The sequence below is a fragment of the Mandrillus leucophaeus genome, unplaced genomic scaffold (genome assembly GCF_000951045.1).
Source record: "Mandrillus leucophaeus isolate KB7577 unplaced genomic scaffold, Mleu.le_1.0 Scaffold431, whole genome shotgun sequence".
Classification (NCBI taxonomy): domain Eukaryota; kingdom Metazoa; phylum Chordata; class Mammalia; order Primates; family Cercopithecidae; genus Mandrillus; species Mandrillus leucophaeus.
Genome location: NW_012104599.1, coordinates 1,327,320 through 1,349,383, shown reverse-complemented (window position 1 = coordinate 1,349,383; position 22,064 = coordinate 1,327,320). Strand labels below are relative to the sequence as shown.

Here is a 22,064-nt window from a genome sequence, read left to right as displayed (position 1 = left end):
TCATCGTCCTATGTACGGTATCTGGGTTCTTTCTTCGGGCACAGGGTGGATTATTTTAGCTGTAAAATATTTACCCACGCACCACTGCTAAGCTCTGTTCTCCGAGTCAAAAAGGGGTTGTGTTCACACATGGTTTGGGTGGATACACCAGGGAATTACAGAGCACATAGTCCAGTTTTACAGTGTTTCATTACCTTAGCTCAGGTTTTAAGATGTTGAGTGTGTCACTTCAGTCATACAAACTTACTTTTATTTCTCTCTAATTCTGGACATCGGAAAGGGGAGTCCAGGTTAGTGGCGTGGCTTGGAGACTTTCCTCACTGTCCACCCGCTGCATCTGTGAGGCTTCTCCAGCCCCTCTCGTGATGTAGTAGTGACAGCAACAATAGTGTTACAGCTGTCGGTTTTACATGTTTGCCATGTGCCAGGTTTAGAATAGGCATTTTGCATATATCATCTGTATTTCACGATCAGCTGAGATTCAGACACCCGAACGTGTTCCCGGTTACACAGTTGTCGAAGTGGAGCTGGGATGCCAGCTCAGAGCTAACGTCCACCTTCAAGACTCTAGGCCGTGCTTCCTTTCCACCTTTTTGTCCATTGTCTTCAATTCTTTTATATTTATTTTATTTATTTATTTATTTATTTATTTATTTATTGAGATGGAGTTTTGCTTTGTGGCCCAGTCTGGAGTGCAATGGCGATCTCAGCTCACTGCAACCTTTGCCTTCTGGTTTCAAGCGATTCTCCTGCCTCAGCCTCCTGAGTAGCTGGGATTATAGGCGCCTGCCATCATGCCCGGCTAATTTTTGTATGTTTAGTAGAGATGGGGTTTCACCATGTTGGCCAGGCTGGTCTCAAAGTCCTGACATCGTGATCCATCCGCCCTGGCCCCCCAAAGTGCTGGAATTACAGGCATGAGCCACTGTGCCCTGCTTCATCTTCAATTCTTTAAGGGCTTATTCTTCCAGCCTGTCTCCTGCTCATGCCCAGTGTTCAAGCACGTTCCCTTACCCTGTATTCCTTTATAATACTCGCCGCCTAGTGTCACAGTATACTTAGCATCTCAAAAACAGTCTTTACAGGATGCAACCACACTTTAAAATAGCCTTGAAGACCCCACATTGACATTCTTGAAGTGACAACTCTGCCTACCTTGGGGATAACTTTTTTATCCTTCCACCCGTGCCCTGGAGAATGGGGCTTTTTACCAGTGTCTCAGAGGACTCCACAGTCTCTGTCTATGGAAGGTAGACAGAGAGCGGACACGTGCTGAAGAGCTTCATCCTTCCCCACTGCTGCTCTGGAGGGGTTGCAGAGAGGGAGCCTCAAATGAGTCAGGGCTGGGGTACTCGGTTGCAGACGGGGCCTTCTCTAGGAGGCAAAAGATCTCAGATGTCACCGCTGTCTTTCATGGGACCCGAGGAAAGCTCTCCCAAGGAAAGGGAGGAGTGGGACTTCGGACCCTCAGGCTTTTATTTTTACTCATGATGTTTTTCTTTTCCTGATTTGCTGGCATCAGTGCCGTTTTCAAGGCCTTTTGTGGGGAGGAGGTATAATCTGTCTGTTTAGTTTTGGAAGCTGCTGAATGGTTTTAGGATTTATTTCCCACTTTCCCACCTAGACATGATGCCAAGAGTAAGAAGGCATCAGAGGAAACTGGGCAAGTCCTAAAGTAATTATTGGAACAGTCATGCAATTCAAATTCCTGCCGTTCTGATATCTCTGAATTCTCTTGAAGACCTGAATAAAATGTGTTCTTTTTCTGAGACATGTAGATACATTGTTTGAACAAAGGAAACAGGGTGACTTCAAAATGTCCAGTATGTGGAAATCGATGCGGTTCAGCCTGTGGGGTAATGAATGAAAACACTGGCGACAGTCGGCCCCATTGTTTGTCATGGTGCAACAGGAAGTGGTACACTAATAAGGAGCCAGGGGAGGTTTATGTAATTCAGAAGGAAGCAGACGTGTGTGCAGTTCTGACTGATGCCCTTCTCACTGCAGATCCAGGCTCACCAAGCAGGTTCCTATGACTGATGGACGTGGAGATGTCTGATTGGATTTTGTCATTTGATTTTTGACACTGACTAATGATAGATTTTTATTTCCCTTACGGTCAGAAATAGTGTCTTGAAAAACTTCACTTTAGATCATAGTTTTCACACACAGTTATAATTCACTGGGTAAAGCATAGTAGAATAAGCTATGGAAAAGGAAATGTCACTGGTAGACTTGGGTTGCTTAGGACAGGTATGGTGGCCCTTGGAATCGGGAGATCTGGAATTCAGTCCTGGCCCCGTCAGTCCCAGCCGTGAGAGCTTAGGGATAGTGCGTACCCACTCTGGGAGCAGTCTTCATCTGTAAAAGGAGCGGGGTGCTCAGGACCGTTGTACCTCGTTCTTTTACAGATGAAGATTGCTTTGTCTAAGCCCCCTTGGTAAGGTCAAGAATTGTGAAATGTTTGTACACGTGAGATGTCAAGAGCACAAAGTGTACAAACGAACTGCCAGTGAAAATGTCATTGAAGTTTGTCTGCTAACAGATAGTTTACTCCCTTTGGTCTCCTCTCAGTTTTTGTTTTGTAAATGTCCATGTTTTGTCTGGTAATTTGTTATTTTTATTATTAGAAAAGTAAACCCCAGTGTTTTTCCATTCTGCTTGACAGCATAAAAAATTGCCATTTAAATCCATCTCTTAAGGAGTTCAAAAAGGCATTAAACACACTGCTCAACATGGTATGTATTTAATTGAAATGAGTTGACATTTGAATTAATTAGCGCTTTAGAAAAGATAGGCAAAAATTAGGCCAAAAAGCATGGGTTTGAATTCTGGCTTCACTGCTAGTACGAACTATGTGGCCCTTGGCATCTTTTGTCACCTCTGAATCTCTAATTTCTCATCTCTAATAGGAGAGTGACACTTTCCCTATGAAGTGTGGTGAGGTATAAAGATAATATATGCAAACTACACAGTACAGTATCTGACACTTAGTAGATACTTAATGGATAGCAGCTGTAACTGTTATACATTATTTTATTTCAATAATTAAAATAACTAGAGAATTCGTGTGTATTATGTACTGGCTTCTACCTACCAAATCATTGTAACGTGATGTGCATTGATTACCAGAAGAAATAGTCCACCAGTGTGGATGCCAGTTTTGTTTCTGTTAGAGTGTGTGGAGTGAGATTTACCAGAGAGGGATTTCTCTTTTCTGGTTGACAGATCAAAGGTACGCCTGTGAGAATAAATGGTGAGAATGTATTCTTTTTTTTTTTTTAACAGTGATAAAATATACTTTTATTACTTTGTTGAGTCAGAGGGTTGTAAAAAAATTATTGCTAAAGTAGGTATCAGGCAAACAGAAAGGTGCTTTAGAAGTCTGGTTACCTTGGAGTTTATTTAAACTAAGAGAAAAACGTCATAATGTTTCCATGCAATACATATTTGGTTCTTTAACAATTGTGTGACAAACAGCAGAAGGAATTAAGGAATGCCGCACTTGTGATCCATACAAAACACAAACATTTTAGGTTGTACGTTATTAAAGAAATATCTCAAACACTTTGAAACACTGTAGTAGCCAATACATAGAGGCATGCCGTAGGTGGGCACAGGAACGCAGTTTAGAAAAATGAATCACATAAGAACTACTCAATTTCTTTAAAATCACTGAGAAAGAAAAGCAACATTGAGCTGGCTGGGCGCGGTGGCTCCCGCCTGCCATCCCAGCTCTTTGGGAGGCCGAGGCGGGCAGATCACGAGGCCAAGAGATCGAAACCATTCTGGCCAACATGGTGAAACCCTGTCTAATTTTTGTACTAAAAGTACTAAAAGTACTTTTTTTTTTGGTACTAAAAGTACAAAAACTAGCCGGGCGTGGTGGCGGGCGCCTGTAGTCCCAGCTACTCGGGAGGCTGAGGCAGGAGAATGGCGTGAACCCGGGAGGCGGAGCTTGCAGTGAGCTGAGATTATACCACTGCACTCCAGCCTGGGCGACAGAGCAAGACTCCGTCTCAAAAAAAAAAAAAAAAGAAAAGCAACATTGAACTTTCTTACTGACTTTACACAGCTTCTATGGAGTGCTTTGAGTTAAATCCAAGAGCAAACGTTGACTCTCCTCCTCTATTTGTGGTAAACAACTGCATGGTAAACGTACATGCCTTCCCCTCCCTGGATTTCACCTGGGAGTAGCCTTTTTAAATTTTTATTTAAAAGAGGGCAGGTTTGGCACTTTTATAGTGATGTCACCAATGTTAATATTTCTTGGGATCTCAGGAAGATTCAGGTTTTTTTTACAGCTGGTACAGCACAGGCTGGAGCTCCCACTAAGCCAGCCTCAGATTTTTCCAGCTTATTTTGTGCATCAATTTGTGTAACAATCGCATTCGTGTTTGTCTCCAATACCATTCCTCCATCACCATTTCTGCGAGAATATTGTGAACCTTGCCTACATGGAAAATCAAATCCAGTTCACACACATTTTCAAAACATTTGTCTAATGTTTCCACAAATATGTAGGGCCGATGGAACTTGGAGAGCTGCGGCTTCCCGTGGTGGTTAAGATTGGGATCGCCTTGATCATGGCTGAGCCGGACCCACCGGGTGGGCACTGGGGGCCAGGGTGGGGGCCGGTGGGCAAACCTCGCCTCCGTCATCTCGCCGGCGATCCTTCCCGACCCACTCCCTCCTGCACACCGGCAAGAGTTTATTCTTACAGGCTGCCATTGCAAACTACTGCCTTCAGAAACAAGGTCACTTCAAAGTGTCCAAAATGTGGTAATTAGTGCCATTCAGCCTGTGGTGTAATTAAGGAAAACATTTGGCCATTGTTGTCCCTTGTGCAAGAGAGAGGCGTCCACGAAAGATTCATACTCCCAAACCCTCCGTGGGAATGGTGATCTGGAGGAGGGTTGGACAGCCACAAAGCACACAGTTGACCCTGAAAGGTTTTGTTGCAGCCTGTCATACCCTAACCTTTATAATCTGTCTTGACTTTATAATCTGTCTTGACTTTATAATCTGTCTTGACTGCAGGTCAAGTAACCATGGTCTGGTGGGGATAGGGGTGGCAGGTGGGCTAGAATGTGCCATATCTTGATTTGTGGCAATGGGCCTCCTACCCTTCGGAGTGGAGACAGCTAATACCATGAGTCAAAGACCAAATCATGGGATAGTCAATGAAAACACAAGCATCGGGTTCGCAAAGTAGAAGAAAGGTCTTGAAGAAGGTGTCAGAAGCAAAAAATGGTAAGTATGTGAGGAGATGAAGATTTTAATTAGCATGACTATGGAAATCATTTCACTATGTATATGTATGTCAAAACATGTTGTGTGCTGTAAATATAGTTTTTATTTTTAAAAAAACGAATGCTGTCAGTATGAGTCCATTTAAAAATCAGTAGGCTTGAAGGTTCAAGGAAATTGCTGAGAACTGGCATCTCACACTTCTTTTGGGGTTAGTTGATGCATGGTATAGTTAATGTAAAGATCCTGGATCTTATGAACACAGCTTTTTACCTTGGACTGTTCCTCTTGCAGATTCAGCTGCCACCTTCCTTTGTGATTAAAAATGTATTACTTAGCCTCAGCAATTTGTTTCAGAGCCACTTTCGTAGTGTCTAGTCCAGGATTCCCAGATAGGTTTGTTCATCTTTGTAAACTCGAAAGTGGCCATCTGGGGTCCAGTGTCAAGACGGGTTCTGAGTCCAAGTCAGATTTAAAGAATAACCATGATGCATTACTGGTATCTGTCAGAGGTCTGGGAGAAGGAATTGAATGTATTTGAATACATTTATTTTATTATTTTTAAAAATTGAGTTATTCACATAGTTCACCCTTTTACAATGTGCATTTCAGTGGTTTTAGTATTCTTACAAGATTGTGCAGCTACACAACTATGTAATTCCAGAACATTTTCATCTCCCTAGAAAGAAACTCTGTGTACATCAGCAGTCACTCCCCATACCTCCATTCCCCTACCCCCTGGCAACTGCCAGTCTCCTTTCTGTCTCTATGGATTTGCCTGTTGAGGGTATTTCATATAAAGGGAATCATGTGATATGTGGCCTTTGTGTCTGGTTTCTTTTACCTAGCATAATGTTTTCAAGGTTTATCCATGTTGTAGCTTATATCAGTATCTCATATCTTTTTATGGATGAAGAATATTTTATTCTATGGATAGACCACATTTTGTTTATCCATTTCTCAGTGGATGGACATTTGGGTTGTGTCTACTCTTTGCCTATTGTGAATAATGCTGCTATAAAAATTTGTGTACAAGGTTTTGGGTGAACATATAATTTACTTCTCTTGGGAATATGTGTGAAGTGAAATCGCTGGCCGTATAGTAACTTTATGTTTAACTTTTGGAGAAACGGCCAAACTGCTCTTCAAAATGACTGTCCTATTTTACATGCCTACCAGCAACGCACAGGGGTTCCAGTTTCTCCACACCCTCACTAACATTTGTCATTGTCTGCCTTTTCATTTGAGCCATCCTAGTGGGTGTGAAGTTGTATTCTTTGTGCTTTTGATGTGCACTTCTCTAATGTCCAATGATGTTGAACATCTTTTCCTGTGTTTATTGGCCATTTGTATATCTTCTTTGGATAAATGGCTTCAGTTGTAATTCCAAGGCCAGATTTTTGCCCTAGGAACAGGACTGATTTATATAGTTAGGCTAACTGCTTCCTAATTGGGAGAATTGGTAGTTCTGAATTTCAGAAACATCTGAGAAGGGTGGATGTTGAAGCTTTATATAAAACATCATAGCAGTTTTCTTCGAAGGTGATTATGATTTGGGAACTTCTTAGTTTTACTACCATAAAAAAACTTCCAAGCATATTTTGCCATTCATTGTTAGAATAATATAAACATACATGTTTATAGCAGTGTTGTGTTTTCAGATCATTCTTACATATATTATCTCATTATAACCATTACAACACTGCCATGAGATAGGATGAATATTAGCCATTATTAGCCCCACTTTTGAAAAGTAGAAGCTGATGGTCAGCTTGTGACTTGCCCAAGTTCACCAACTAGTAGGGTTTAAATTCAGGTCTTCTGACTTACTTTGTTAATGGTAATGGATTATTAGTGATGTCAAGGATTTGAAGGGTGAGCTTACATTGCTAAAAATCAGCAATATGCCCGTCTTCAAATAACAGATTGTTACTGGCCTCAGAATGTTACTATTTGAATAGCTGTACAACAGGATGAATTGTTACTTTTCCATTTAGCCCCTTTAGCTACAAAGTGCTTACAATAAAAGAGCAGAATTACATATCACTGCCTGCTCATTACATTTTGAACCCAGAAGGAAATCCAGCCAAAGAAAGAACAAAGCCGGGGATGGATTTAGAACCCTAAAAAGAGGCAGCGTTTGGTTAGCTGGCCTCAACCCATCATGCCTCCTCCTCCCAGCCTCCATATTCCTAAACTGACCTCCTTGGGAAACAGGAATTTAAATGTAGAATGAGTGCAGAGAAAGTGAGATATCTATTGAGATCAAATAAAAATTAACCTTGATACTAATGTTAACTGAGAGACACCACATTAAAAGCTAAACATTACCTTTAAAGGGTGGGAAAGATGAGTGACTTTTTAAATGCAGTCTTGAGCTGGGTACAGTGGCTCATGTCTGTAACCCCAGCACTTTGGGAGGCTGAGGAGGGCAGATCACCTGAGGTCAGGAGTTCGAGACCAGCCCGATCTACATGGTGAAACCCCGTCTCTACTAAAAATACAAAAATTAGCCAGGCGTGGTGATGCACACCTGTACTCCCAGCTACTTGGGAGGCTGAGGCAGGAGAATTGCTTCAACCTGGGAGGCGGAGGTTGCAGTGAGCCGAGATTGCACCACTGCCCTCCAGCCTGGGCAACAGAGTGAGACTCGGTCTTTAAAAAAAAAAAAAAGGCAGTCTTAAGTCCATATGTAGTCTGTGTTTTTAACATTTCTTTTAAACTTAAGTATCTTGGGGATAGAAAAATAAGTCTATTGATCATATGGATGTGAATTTTGTTAACTGTGAAATACAGCTTACCTGCTTATTTTTCTTTTGACCCATGAGGGTTATTAAATTTGCTTTTGATCATTTCGTGCATATCTACATCTTAAGTTTTTAGAATTTAAAAGTTGTACACTATCTTTATGAAGTTCTCACTATTATGTTGCACATCTTTTCTAACTTAAAATAAGCCCTTGTAGTATGTCACTAATTCGGAAAGTTTACCTTTACTTTGAAAAGAACTACATCAAGCATAGTGAGGGCAGTTGTGGTAGATCATGCCTGTAATCCCAACACTTTGGAAGGCTGAGGGGGTGGATGGCTTGAGGCCAGGAGTTTGGAGATCAGCCAGGGCATCATCGTGAGACCCCATCTCTACAAAAAATAAAAAACAAAAATTATCCAGGCATGGTGGCATGCACATGTAGTCTTAGCTACTCAGGAAGCTGAGGTAGGAGGACTGCTTGGACCTCCCGTGAGCTATGATCAGGCCACTGCACTCCAGCCTGGGCAACAGAGCGAGACCCTGTCTCCAAAAAACAAACCACAGTGACATCTTTCATGGCATGACCCATCTGCTTCAAACCAGCATCAAAGCTTATTTTATCAGGAAATTTTATGTAACAAAAGTTTTTGAAGCACTGTACCCTCTTGTTGGAGAGGATATCATTTATTAAAGCTTTTGGTTTTGCTTTCAAAATATTTTTTGAAAAATATCCATGGACGCATGTACACGTATGTATTTTTCCTTTTTCCATATTGGACAGCATCAAACAGTGGTAATAGTTACTCATTACTCTCAACATATAGATCAGAAACACATGGAAGGACTTGTAGGTAAATAATGATTTCAGTTGTGACGTAGTGCGAAATGATTCTATCAGGAAACTGGGATGAGTAATGTGACTCTGTTGTAAGATTTTCGGTAGCAGAAGTACAGAACAAAAATAAAACATGTCAGCAAAAAACACAATGGTAAGTTGTCATCTGAGTGATTGTGTAAGCCTTGAAGATAGTTAATGTAACCGAGGGGAGGCGTCCACATAAGCTCCTGCCTTCACAATAGATAGCTTGTGTCTATTTGGATATCACAAAATGTCATTTGTTGTTTTTTTCTGCTTTCATGCACTACGTTTCTTATCTTGCTTTTTCATTCTTCATGTAAAAGAGGTTTCTAGACAGAGTTTCTGTTTCAGTTCACATACATTTTATCATTGATGGAGCTCCTTTTTCCTGGGGACTGTTCTAGGAGTTTTATATATGTTATCTCGTTTAATTCTATGTCAACTCTATAAGGTAGGCATTGTCAATGTCCCCAATTTAGGGGACAAAGAAGTTGAGGGTCAGCAAGGTTAAGTAACTGGCTCAAGGTCATGAAGGTAATGAGTCATCTGCAGAAGCAAGATGCTGACACAGTTCTGTCTGATGCTACTGTCTGTATCCGTAAGTGATGTATATTTTAGTTAGAAAACTGGAATGGTTACTCAACTTCACAGTAATTCTTTATTTTATTGCTTCTATAGAAGCTCTCTCCCCTCCCCTACAAACTCTGAGTCACTCAGCCTGAGCTCAGGAATGATTTCAGATGTCTAAATAGGTCATTTGCAGGGTCTGGGTGGTCTACCCACAGCGGAGGTAAAAGCTCTGGCTCAGTCTTGGCGGCTGAACCATTGCGCATTTAAGCCAGTGGATCTGAAGGCAATTGGGTTCTGTTCTGCCACTCCAGCTCAGGCAGGACAGCCGCTTCCATGAGACAGGGCCCCTCTGAGGTTAGATGTGCAGCCTCAGTGGGCATCAGTGTCATGAATAGCCGCTCCTCGTTTGGCAGCAGTAACTATCCAGAGACAAAGGATGAGATTCGGGATAATTGTGGTCATAAGCTAGAAGTCTCCAGAGTCCTTAGAGGAATTTGAAAACTGAAGAGAATTTTTTTCTTTCCACACTGTGTCAGGGCTTCAGCAAAGGAGTTCTGTTGTGACAATTGTCTGGGTAACATCTGCCTACTCTCTTTTTTTTTTTTCTTCCTTATCTGTAGTCCAGCTTCCTTAACAGTGCCCAAGGGTGCAATCTCCACACTGTTAATAGTTTTAGTCTTAACACTTCCTTGGCTCCTTTGTCCCAAGAAGGTGAGATCCCACTTCCAGGCGATCTCCTGCAGGACTTTTCCCCAGCCTCTGACCCATTTCTACCCCATATTTCTCCCTCAAGAACAATAATTCAATCATGTTTTCAGTTCTCCTGAAACGATCCCAAATGTTGGATTTTTTCTCAGTGTTGAATTATAAGAATTATTGATATATTCTGGATGTAGACTGTCATTTGATATAGACAGATAGTGAAATTTTTTCTTTCTTTCTATTTTTGCCCATTATTTTCATAGGGAATAAAATATTATGAGTATTTTCTCAGTCTACTGCTTGCCTTTTCATTTTCTTTTTCTTTTTCCTTTTTCTTTCTTTTTTCTCTTTTTGAGACAGTCTTGCTGTGTCACCCAGGCTGGAGGGCAGTGGTGCGATCTCGACTCACTGCACCTTCTGCCTCTTGCGCTCAAGAGATTCTCCTGGCCGGGCGCGGTGGCTCACGCTTGTAATCCCAGCACTTTGGGAGGCCAAGGCTGGTAGATCACGAGGTCAGGAGCTCGAGACTATCCTGGCTCACACGGTGAAACCCCATCTCTACTAAAAATAGAAAAAATTAGCTGGGCGTGGTGGCACACCTGTAGTCCCAGCTACTCAGGAGGCTGAGGCAGGAGAATCGCTTGAACCTGGGAGTTGGAGGTTGCAGTGAGCTGAGATTGCACCACTGCACTCTAGCCTGGGTGACAAGGCCAGACTCCATCTCAAAAAAGAAAAAAAAAAAAAAAAAAAGAGATATTCTCCTGCCTCAGCATCGTGAGTGGCTGGGATTACAGGTGTGTACCACCACACCTGGCTAATTTTTATATTTTTAGTAGAGACAGGGTTTCACCATATTGGCCAGGCTGGTGTCAAATACCTGACCTCAGGTGATCTGCCTGCCTGAGCCTCCCAGAGTGCTGGGATTATAGGCATGAGCCACTGCACCCGGCCTCATTTTCTTAATGGAACCTTTTTTTTTTTTTTTTTTTTGAGATGGAGTTTTGCTCTAGTTGCCCAGGCTGGAGTGCAATGGCACGATCTTGGCTCACCGCAACCTCTGCCTCCCGGGTTCAGGTGATTCTCCTGCCTCAGCCTCCCGAGTAGCTGGGATTAACAGGCATGCGCCATCAGGCCTGGCTAATTTTGTATTTTTAGTAGAGACAGGGTTTCTCCATGTTGGCCAGGCTGGTCTCAAGCTCCTGACCTCGGGTGATGCACACCTGCCTTGGCCTCCCAAACTTCTGGGATTACAGGTGTGAGTCACTGCACTCGGCCTTAATGGTATCTTTTTAAGAGAAGTTTTTAGTTTTGATGAAAATCAATTTAACCATTTTTATTTTATGGTTAACACTTATTGAAACTTAGAAATCTTTGCATACCCCAAGGTAGCAAAGATTTTTTTTTTCTTTTTCTTTCTTTTTTTTTTTTAAAGACAGAGTCTTGCTCTGTCACCCAGGCTGGGGTGCAATTCCAAGATCTCAGCTCACTGCAACCTCTGCCTCCCGGGTTCAAGCAATTCTCCTGCCTCAGCCTCCCAAGTATATGGGACTACAGGCATGCACCACCACGTCCAGCTAACTTTTTGTATTTAGTAGAGATGAGGTTTCACCATGTTGGTCAGGCTGGTCTCGAACTCCTGACCTCAGATGATCCATCTGCCTCGGCCTCCCAAAGTGCTGGGATTACAGGCGTGAGCCAGCAAGCCCGGCCAAGGCAGCAGAGATTTTTCTCCTATATTTTCTTCTAGAAGTTCTGTAGTTTTAGCTTCTATATTTAGGTCTGTGATCCATTCTATGTTAATTTCTTGTGTATGCAGGGTGAGATGTAAGGGTCCAGGTTCATTCTTTCTCTTTGTAGATATCTAGATATTCCAGCACAAATTGTTGAAAACCTTTTTTCCCCTATTGAATTGCCTTGGAACCTTAGTAACAACAACAAAAAAATCAATTAACCGTATATTTTTAGATCATTTTTACACTGTCTTTCATTTCATGGATCTGTGTGTGTCTATGCCAGCACCGCGCTATCCTGATTACTATAGCTTTATAGTAAGTCCTGAAATCAAGTACTGTAAGTCTTCAGACTTTGTTCTTCCAATTATTTTGGCCATTCTATGTACTTAGAATCAGCTTACCAATTCCTGTAAAACAATGCCTTCTGGAACTTTTACTTGGATTACAAATGAACCTCTTAATCAATTTGACACCAACACCTTGACTGTGTTGAATCTGACAATCTGTGAACATGATATACTTCATTTCCTAAGATCCCTTTTAATTTTTCAGAGCAATGTTTTGTAGTATCAGCATACAGGTCTTGTACACATTTCGTTGAATTTTTCCCTAAGTATTTCATGTTGCTGATGCAGTTGTAAATAGTATTCTTTTATTCCACTGTCTTGTCATTCATTGTTATGTAGAAATACAATTGATTTCTGTATGCTGACCATGTATCTTGCAACCTTGCTAACTTCACTTTAATAGTTTTTAGTGGATTTTTAAAGATTTTCTAAGTGCATAATGTCATCTGCAGATAAAGACCCTTTTATTCCTTTCTAATTTTTTGCCTTTTACTTAGTTTATTGCATTGGCTATTGCATTTAGTACAGTGTTGAATAGAAGTGGTAAGACTGGAGACGTGCTTGCCTTGTTCCTAGTCTTAGGGAGAAAAATGTCTTTCACCAATAACTATATTGTTAGCTGGAGGTTTTTCATAGATACCCTTTATCAGGTTGAGGAAGTTTCCTTCTGTTCCTACTTTGCTGAAAAAATTTCCATAATAAATGCATGTTCAGTTTGTTGAATGCTTTTTCTTATATCTATTAAGACAGTCATAGATTTCTAACCTCTATTCTGTTGAAATGGCAAGTTACTTCGATTGATTTTTCAGATGTGGAAAAAGCATGTCTCCTTGACATAAGCATTACTTGGTGATAAAGTATTATCCTTTTTGTGTATTTCTGGATGTGATTTGTTAATATTTTGAGTTCATATATTGGGTGGACCAGCCAAGTAGGCAAATGGGCCCACACCAGCCGTATAAGGTATTTGGAACAACCCTGAGCACGTTCTACAGATGCCTGATACCGTCATGAGGCCTGGAGTTCTATCCTCAAATCATCTCCCCTTCTTTTTCACTTGTCCTTTGAAATGGACTGCCCCCAGAGATGATATATGAATCTGGAGGGCAAAGTTCGAAGTATGAGTTTGAGTAAATGATGAGTTCCTTGAAGGCAAAGGCTTTATTGCATTTTCTTTTTTTTTTTTGGTCTGTGATAGGGCCTTGCTCTTTTTTTCCAGGCTGGAGTGTAGTGGTGTGATCACAACTCACTGCAGCCTCGACCTCCTGAGATCAAGCAATTTTCGCACCTCAGCCTCTGGAGCAGGTGGGACTACAGGTGTGTTCCATCACACCTGGCTCATTTTTATTCGATTTTTTTGTAGAGATGAGGACTCACTGTGTTGTCATGGCTGCTCTCGAGTTCCTGGGCTCAAGTGGTCCTCCTACCTCAGCCTCCCAAAATGCTGAGATGGCAAGCATGAGCCACCACGCCTGGCCAGCATTCATATCTACCAGTAGAAGATTATATTAACTAGTGTTACAGAAACCCCAAATGATGGTGGCTTCTACAAAATGAAAGTTTATTCTTCTCTCTCAGGCCTGGTCTACTCTTAGCCATAGACATCCTCACGGACCCAGGCTGCTTCTAGCTCATGATATGCCACCTCCAGGATGTAACCTTTGTTATTCTCATGGTCTACATGGGGTGCACCTGCATTGCAGCAGCAGCAGCAGAGTGGAGGAAAGGACAGTGGAGCAGAGAAGCAACGAAGAGTGCGTGCCAGCTGACTCTCCAGGAAGGTGCCTGGAGGCTGCCAGGAGAGACGTCCTGGCACACACTGTGGACCAGAACTTGGTCGTGTGTTACGGCAAGGCGAGGGTTTTGAGGCAGGAGGTGTGGAGAATAAAGAGTTGTTCACTTTCGCCGGGCGCGGTGGCTCAAGCCTGTAATCCCAGCACTTTGGGAGGCCGAGACGGGCGGATCACGAGGTCAGGAGATCGAGACCATCCTGGCTAACCCCGTGAAACCCCGTCTCTACTAAAAAATACAAAAAACTAGCCGGGCGAGGTGGCAGGCGCCTGCAGTCCCAGCTACTCGGGAGGCTGAGGCAGGAGAATGGCGTAAACCCGGGAGGCGGAGCTTGCAGTGAGCTGAGATCCGGCCACTGCACTCCAGCCTGGGTGACAGAGCCAGACTCCGTCTCAAAAAAAAAAAAAAAAAAAAAAAAAAAAAAGAGTTGTTCACTTTCTATTCGAAAATCAGCTAGTTTATTCATTTAATTTTTGTTAAGTTCCTGAAACAAAGTTATTTGCAACTTATATGTTTCTGGGCCTGAGTTTCCTGGAATAGTAAAGTCATGTTAACAGAAACAGCGGAAAAGAAAACTCATGTTAATGTACACGGTGAGCTGTGTGGGTGTAAGTAGTTTTGGTTCTCAATATCTATATCCTAGGACCTCGCATAGTGCATGGCACATGGCACGTGATGCTACTCAGTAACTGTCTGTTGCCTGTATGTTAATAGCTCACACTTACCCAGTGTTCAACTGTGTGCTGGGCAGGATAATAATGTTCTCCTTGCAGAATCTCATTTAATCCTCAGGACAGCCTCTTAAGTAGCCACTGTTGTTATCCCCACTACCTTACAGATGAGGAAACCGAGGCTTACATGTATTTTGATTCATTTGTTCGACAAATATTTATTCAGGACCTGCTATGTGCTGGGTACTGGAGATATAGCAGGGTTTAAAGCACACCAAATCCTTGCTCTCATGGAATCACCCTTCTGGGTAATTTTCTAAAATCACATAGATACTGGATCGAGGGTAGCCCTTAAACCTAGGTAGTCTGACTCCAGAACCTGCAGTCTTAACTGTTGTTTTATTGGTAGATGAATGGATTGATGAGTGGGGCGAACAAAAATCGTAACTATCCATTTCAGAAACAAGCTTCATGGTTGCCCTTTAGCTCCAGCTTGGATGGTTAGATTGCCCTGTGTGAAGCTGGATCTTTTTTTTTTTTTGGATATGGAGTCTCTCTATCACCCAGGCTGGAGTACAGTGACGCGATCTTGGCTCACTGCAACCTCTGCCTCCCGGGTTCAAGCCATTCTCCTGCCTCAGCCTCCCAAGTAGTTGGGACTACAGGTGTACGCGGCCACGCCTGGCTAATTTTTTGTATTTTAGTAGAGACGGGGTTTCGCTGTGTTGCCCAGGCTGATCTCAAACGCCTGAGCTCAGGCAATCCGCCCTCCTCGGCCTCCCAAAGTGCTGGGATTACAGGCGTGAGCCACTGCGCCCGGCCAAGCTGGGTCTTTTGAATGGCTGTGGAGTATTCAGTGAGGTAGCCCTAGGTGACATCACAACACCTCTGTTTATCCAGAAGACAGTTAGTATATATGCTATCTTGTTAGAATCCATGTGCCAAAAATAGAAGTAGGAAAGGCAAATGAGGATATATCCCTAGATTGTCAAAATGGTGATTGAGAATTGCATGAGATACTGGTTTACTGCCTACGGTCACGTCAAATGTGTTGCAATGAGCGTGTGTCTGGGGGTTCATGGAGGAAAGGTAGGGATTATGGATCAGGGACAGCATTACCTCAAGAGCGAAGGGCAGAGACATCAAAAATAGGCATCACCAGTTTTACTGTCCTTTTCCAGATATTCCATTGTTGCTTGTACCAGGTTGAGACTTTCTTTGTGACAAAGAATGGGGGAAACATTTAAAAGGTAGTAACTTTCCCTACCTGTGATCCAGTCTTCTGTAAGGCCATGCCACGTGTCAACAGAAGTCTCATAGAGCATCAGTGGTACAGGCGCTTGCTCGGGAAATACATGTAAGAGAGGGGAGCTGCCGGACTTCGGAGATCTGGGGTCTAGTGTAGGTTCTGTCGTTGTGAGATCTTCAAAATTACACAAACTCAAGTTTCCTCTTGTGTTTTTTTTTCTCCCATGGAGCATAATGGAAGTAAGACATGATGTCAGCACGCATGAACACCCTGCTTGAACTCAGTGTGCTCATCTCAGCATTAACAGAAAGTGCCTTTACAAAAGCTCTGGCGACATTAAACCCGGGCCCCAACTGGATGTGCAAACGTGTAGGGAAGTACATGCCATTTGACAGGTACCTGGTGAAGATGGCTATGAACAGTCTTCATCAGGTGTGAATCAGGGGGATGGATTGACTGCCAAGGACTTTACACTTGATAAGTTAGAGCCTTGGAGGTCATTTCAGATAGAAACGCTTCAAGTTTCTGGGAGGGTGGCGGGTGGAGGGCTAGAAATGCCCCGCCAAGTAAAATGATGCCCGAGAAGGTTCCCAATTCAGGATCCCACCTGGCTCCCCCGAGCCCCGCTGTCTCTCAGGTGTTTGGAGTGTTTCTCGGTGCTCATTGCAAGGCCACCCTGAAAAGGCCTGGCGGGTGACTGTCAGGACCGCAGGAATCTCCTGGCTCGCTACTTCCAAAGTGCTGAATGCCAGACAGAGCTGCAGAGAACCCCGGAACGTGTGCATTGTTCCCACATTATTTGGGGTTTCCCGCTCTGATGGTTTTTTTTTTTTTCTCTTCTCCTTCTCCCCCTGCCCCACTAGCTGCTCCTCCTGCCCTGCAGGCACTCAAGCAAGCTGGGCAGGCCTGCCAGAGGACAGCAGCACTGAGGTGCTGTGGTCGCCTCCCGCCCCTCATGTCCTCCCCACGCACGATAGCAAAAGGGAACTTTTTTTCCTTGGGGCTGGCTTTGGTCCCCCATGTTCTTGTTAGTTTGTTTTTGTGTCTCTCGAAGCCGTTTTCCGAGGCTCTGTGGTACCAGGTGTGGAGCCCTTGTCCTGGTGCACGGTGAGGAAGGGGAGTGCTCCAGGGATAAACCAGAAGGAAGCGCTGGAGGAGCCTGGGAACCTCGGGATAGGAGTGCGGGTCTCGGTAGTTGAGCTGTGTCTCTCCTGGCCTGGGACGGAAACAAGGGGTGAGGGGGTGGAAGTGGGGTCCATGCTGAGGAAGGGGTGCAGGTGCTGAACACGATGGCCATCTCCTCTCCCTATTTTTATCTGGGCGGTAGGTACTAAAGAGCCTCTTAAGGGGAAGAGAAGATCACGCAAGGGGAGCCCAGAGCCTGCAGTTTCTTTAATGGGGGAAAAGGGCACGTGAGCTAGTCCTCACACTTTGACAAAAAACAGTGTGGTCTGTTGTAAGAACAGGAGCCTTGGTTGCATTGTTGGCCCTGGCAGGGACAGCCACCCTTCCCTTGCCGTGTTCCCCGAGTCACTGCCAAACTGCAGCCGTTCGGGGAAGAGTGAGGGAAGAACATGCATTTTGGGGGTTGGGTTTTGTTGTTGTTAGATACAGGGTCTCCCTCTGTCGCCCAGGCTGGAGTACAGTGGCATGATCATGGCTCGCTGCAGCTTCGACCTCCTGGACTCAAGCCATCCTCCCACCTCAGCCTCCCAAGTAGCTGGGAGTACACGCCACACCACCACGCCCATCTGCTCCTAGTTTTTTTCTAGATGAGGAACCTGAGACACAAAGGATAAGTACTAGCAGCTCATGCGTGTGGCAGAGCCAGATTCAGCCCTGGCCTGACGGATTTCCACATCCACAATTCCCCTCATATAGGGAGATAGAAATCTCAGGATCTCAACAAGGTACAAATAAGGCACATTCCCAGAACATAGAGCCGGGGACAGTCCCCTCTCAGTTCTCTTCTAAAGGTGGTTCTGGCACAGCAGTTGATAAAGCTGTGTCCCTGAGGGGCTTTTTCGCCCTGGGTGCTTCCTGTAAAACTTGTCTGCTTGCACTTGGCCGGCGGGACTCTGTCCCTCACAGGGTGGACACCTGGCCCTGCGGAGAGGACTTGATTACACGAGGTGTAATGTACTTTTCTTTCCCGTCCACAGATGGATCTGTCTGTAGAAACTCTGTTCAGCTTCATGCAGGAGCGCCAGAAAAGATACGCCAAGTACGCCGAGCAGATCCAGAAAGTGAACGAGATGTCCGCCATCCTCCGCCGCATACAGATGGGCGTGGACCAGACCGTGCCCCTGCTGGACAGGCTCAACAGCCTGCTGCCCGAGAGCGAGCGGCTGGAGCCCTTCAGCATGAAGCCCGACCGCGAGCTCAGGCTGTAGCTGCCGCCCGGCCTGCCTGGGGCCGGGAGCCCCAGACACCGACACCCTGAGGAGGTTTGGAGCCAACATCGTATCGTCTGACCAGGGCTGGAGGCCAGCGGGAGGCTCTGGTACTCCCTGACGTGGGTGCGAAGGAGTCCGGCAGGCGTGAAAATCTGACTTTGCCCAACTCTTTTCCTTGATGCAGTTTCCCTATGTGAGAGGAACCAAACCAGTTCTCGGTGATAACTGAAGCTGGAACATGTGAATTATTAGGAATTCTTTGAAGAACTCTGCATTGAGAATTATTTTTATTTAGTTGTTTTGTTTGTTTGTTTGTTAATTGAGAGTATGTAGTGTAGTCCAGGTACTGGAATGAAAATACGGAGACAAGGGGAGAATGTTTTAAGCAGCTCTGTGTTCTCAGTGCCCTCGTGACATTTTCAGTGGGCTGTCTGGTTTACATGTCAACATGAAAAACTCACTGAATCTAGGTCTCTGTGTTGTTCCTGTTTCTACCCGGTTTCCGTCACACCGAGCCCTTATCTGGGGCGCGTCTTCCTGCCCAGGTGGAACACTGGCTTTTTGTTGACTGTCAGGTTACGGTGTCCCTTAGTCGTCATCAGAAACTGAAGCCTCCCTTTCCACACCCTCATCAGATTCATCTCCACTGATAACCGGTTTCCTTGATGCATAGTTTAGCTTTCTTTTCAACACTGGCAGGATTCCAGTTTCTGTAACAAGGTTTTAACCAGCATGTGGTTTTACTAGCCTAGAAAACGGTGGGACAGGAAGGCTCTGGACGCTGACTGCAGAGATCTGTCATTCCACAGACCTTTCTTGCGCCCATTTGATGTGTCCGATATTGCGCCAGGGATACAGATATGGCCGAACAGCCTCAGGCCTTCGTTTCTGAAAAGAAAAAACTCAAAAAGCTGCTGAATTTCTCTGGGAGTTTAGGAAAGGAAGTGATTTGAGTCACAACGAAAGTGCTTAGTGTTGTACTTTGCACATCCTAGGTGTTCTAATGGAAGGAAGGACTGGAGAAGCAAAGAATGGAATGCAGGGAGCAGACCTAGGCAGACGCCTTGAGCCTACGAGCCAGGGCTGAAGGGAGCTGCTGGGGCGAGGACGCCATGCAGGCCAGCACCCTGTTCCCTGTGTTCCTGCAAGCCTCGGGAGGTGTTTTCAGATGCCAGAAAGAGCCTTCAGTAGATTCACAAGATTAAAACTGATCCACTTAATTTACTGTATCTCGCCTAGACTTGATCTGATTCTAATCTTGGTTTGAGACAGGGTCTTGCTCTGTTGCTCAGGCTGGAGCTCCGCGGTGCAGTCATAGCACACTGCCTCCTCAAACTCACGGGCTCCGGTGATCCTCCCGCCTCAGACTCCTGAGTAGCTGGGACTACAGGTATGTGCCACCAAATCCAGCTAATAAAAAAAAAATTTTTTTAATTTTCCATTTGCAAATTTGGAAGAATAATACAATGAATATTCCTATTTCTTTCACCTCGATTGACAAAAAATGGTATTTTTAAGACATCACCATCATTGTCTTTCTTCTGGAGTATACAGAACCCAGTTCTGAACACAGGGATATGTTTGTAGCTTCGAAGAATGAAGGGCTGTTTACAGAGCTACAAGAACAGCTCAGGTGCCATTATCCTCACTGCACTTAATACAGTGACACCTGAAAGCACAGAGTGGGCGGCAGCTCCAGCCTGGGATGGCCGAGCCTTTCCACTGCCACAGCGGTTAGTGGTTGGCACAGGGCAGAATGGCAGACCCAGCGCAGCACAAACCGCGCAGTCAGCCAGCTCTCCAGCCAACTGTGTCTACTTCTAAAGTAGAAGACAAAACATGGGGTTCACTTAGATTGGGGTCCTGAGTAGGTAAGTGATAGGCTACTTAGGTGGAAGCAGAGAAGTATGGCAGAAGAACGATAAGCAAATTCAATACTTCTGGAAAGAATTCTGGTTATTTTAATATTTTGATGGCATGTTGCGGTTTTTGCAGTGTCGTGAAATTGGCTAAACGGAACTGTGTTCCCAGTATTCCCTCCCTTGTTTGTTTCTCTGGTGAGGGTTGGCCACGAGAGAGGTTTGCATGAGGTTTGGAAGTGGAAGTAGAGCAATAGCCGTGTGTCTTCACTGGAAGCCGATGTAGGTCAGGCCCTCTTCCATCTCGGGCACGTTTCCATGGATCTCCTGCACCTGTGGTGTGGGCAGCCACTGGGCCCACAGCTCCTCCCGCTCCCGCAGAACTCTGCCTTTGGCTTTTCCAAACCCTGGGCCCAGTATGAGGACCAGCTTCTTGGTCTGTAGCCACAAGGATGAAGGTTTGGGGATGAGGAGAGACCAGTGCGGGCTCTGGTGAGAGACAGGTGCAGGTCCCGGCTTGTGGCTTGCAGGTCTGGGTTGTACTTGCTCTCCCCCACCCTCCTTCCCGGCCACCTGGCCTGTGGTCTGGTGAGGAAGAAACAGCCAAGCCAAGACTTTTACCAGCTCCTCTAATTGCTTAGGTCAAACCCCTTTCACAATCCTCTCTTTCTACATCATTGCTAGTGGTTCTTCTCTGGAACCTCTGACTGGCAGCAATGCGTTACCAGTCCTTTCCCTCTGATGTGTTGCTATTTCCTGATGGAAACTGGGAATCTGAGTGATTTGTATTTCAAGAAGCAGTCATGCTGGATCTCTTTGTTGGTTAATACCCCATGACCTATCTGGCCGTTACAGGGTATTTCAGGGATAGGAGTTGTGAAAAAGCCCTTGGCTGGACGTTTCTAGCCTTAATCTTTGGCAAGCCATTTCATTTCCCTGAGCCTCAGTTTCCACCTCCCTACAGCGTGAGCGGGTCTGGGTGGGCTCTCACGGCCCTCCCAGCTCTAAGATTCCAAGTCTACGATTCTGATACTAAGCTCTCGACTACAATGAACATGTTTACCTGTTGTCTCGGAGCAGTGACCCTAGGTCTTGGTGGTGACTTTAAATTCCGAGCTCCCAAGGTAGAGCTGCTTTTCTTCCTTTTAATTATAAATTAGCTGTTCACTGGCTGCGCTTTCTAGAGCCTGTTTTGCTTATCTTGCGATCTGTTCATTTCTGTTTATGAACACTGTCAAATAGGCCTCTGTCTGCAGTCTCCTGGTTTCCCTGGTCGAAGTGGAAGATTGCTAGAAACTGGCCTTCACTCCTCGTATTAGGCGTGTATATAAATTTATAATAAATGGGCCGGGCGCGGTGGCTCACGCCTGTAATCCCAGCACTTTGGGAGGCCGAGGTGGGCGGATCACAAGGTCAGGAGATTGTAGACCATCCTGGCTAACATGATGAAACCCCATCTCTACTAAAAATACAAAAAAGCCAGGCGTGGTGGCGGCCTCCTGTAGTCCCAGCTACTCGGGAGGCTGAGGCAGGAGACTCGCTTGAACCCGGGAGGCAGAGGTTGCAGTGAACCAAGATCGTGCCACTGCACTCCAGCCTGGGTGACAGAGCGAGATGCCATCTCAAAATATATATATATATATAAAATAAATGAATTGTGGAGTTAAGAGCAAGTGATAGTCTACAGATGTCATGTCTTTGTTTCCCTGGGGAAACAAAGCTGAAACTATAGGCGCATACCTCCACACCCCCCTAAATTTTTTTTTTGAGACAGAGTCTCGCTCTGTGGCCCAGGCTGGAGTGCAGTGGCGCGATCTCGGCTCACTGCAGGCTCTGCCTCCCGGGTTCACGCCATTCTCCTGCCTCAGCCTCCCGAGTAGCTGGGA

General features: G+C 44.8%; 1 protein-coding gene across 2 annotated transcripts in view; it reads left to right on the top strand.

Annotated features, from left to right (window-relative positions):
• Positions 1–18,788, top strand: part of LOH12CR1 (loss of heterozygosity, 12, chromosomal region 1) — a 111,098-nt gene extending 92,310 nt beyond the window's left edge. For both annotated transcript variants that reach the window (XM_011993640.1, XM_011993639.1), the window contains exon 4: positions 18,086–18,788. In XM_011993640.1, the coding sequence (XP_011849030.1) occupies positions 18,086–18,316 (231 nt within the window). In that variant the 3' untranslated portion in view covers positions 18,317–18,788. The remainder of the gene's footprint in view (positions 1–18,085) is intronic.
• The last annotated feature ends 3,276 nt before the right edge of the window (positions 18,789–22,064 follow it).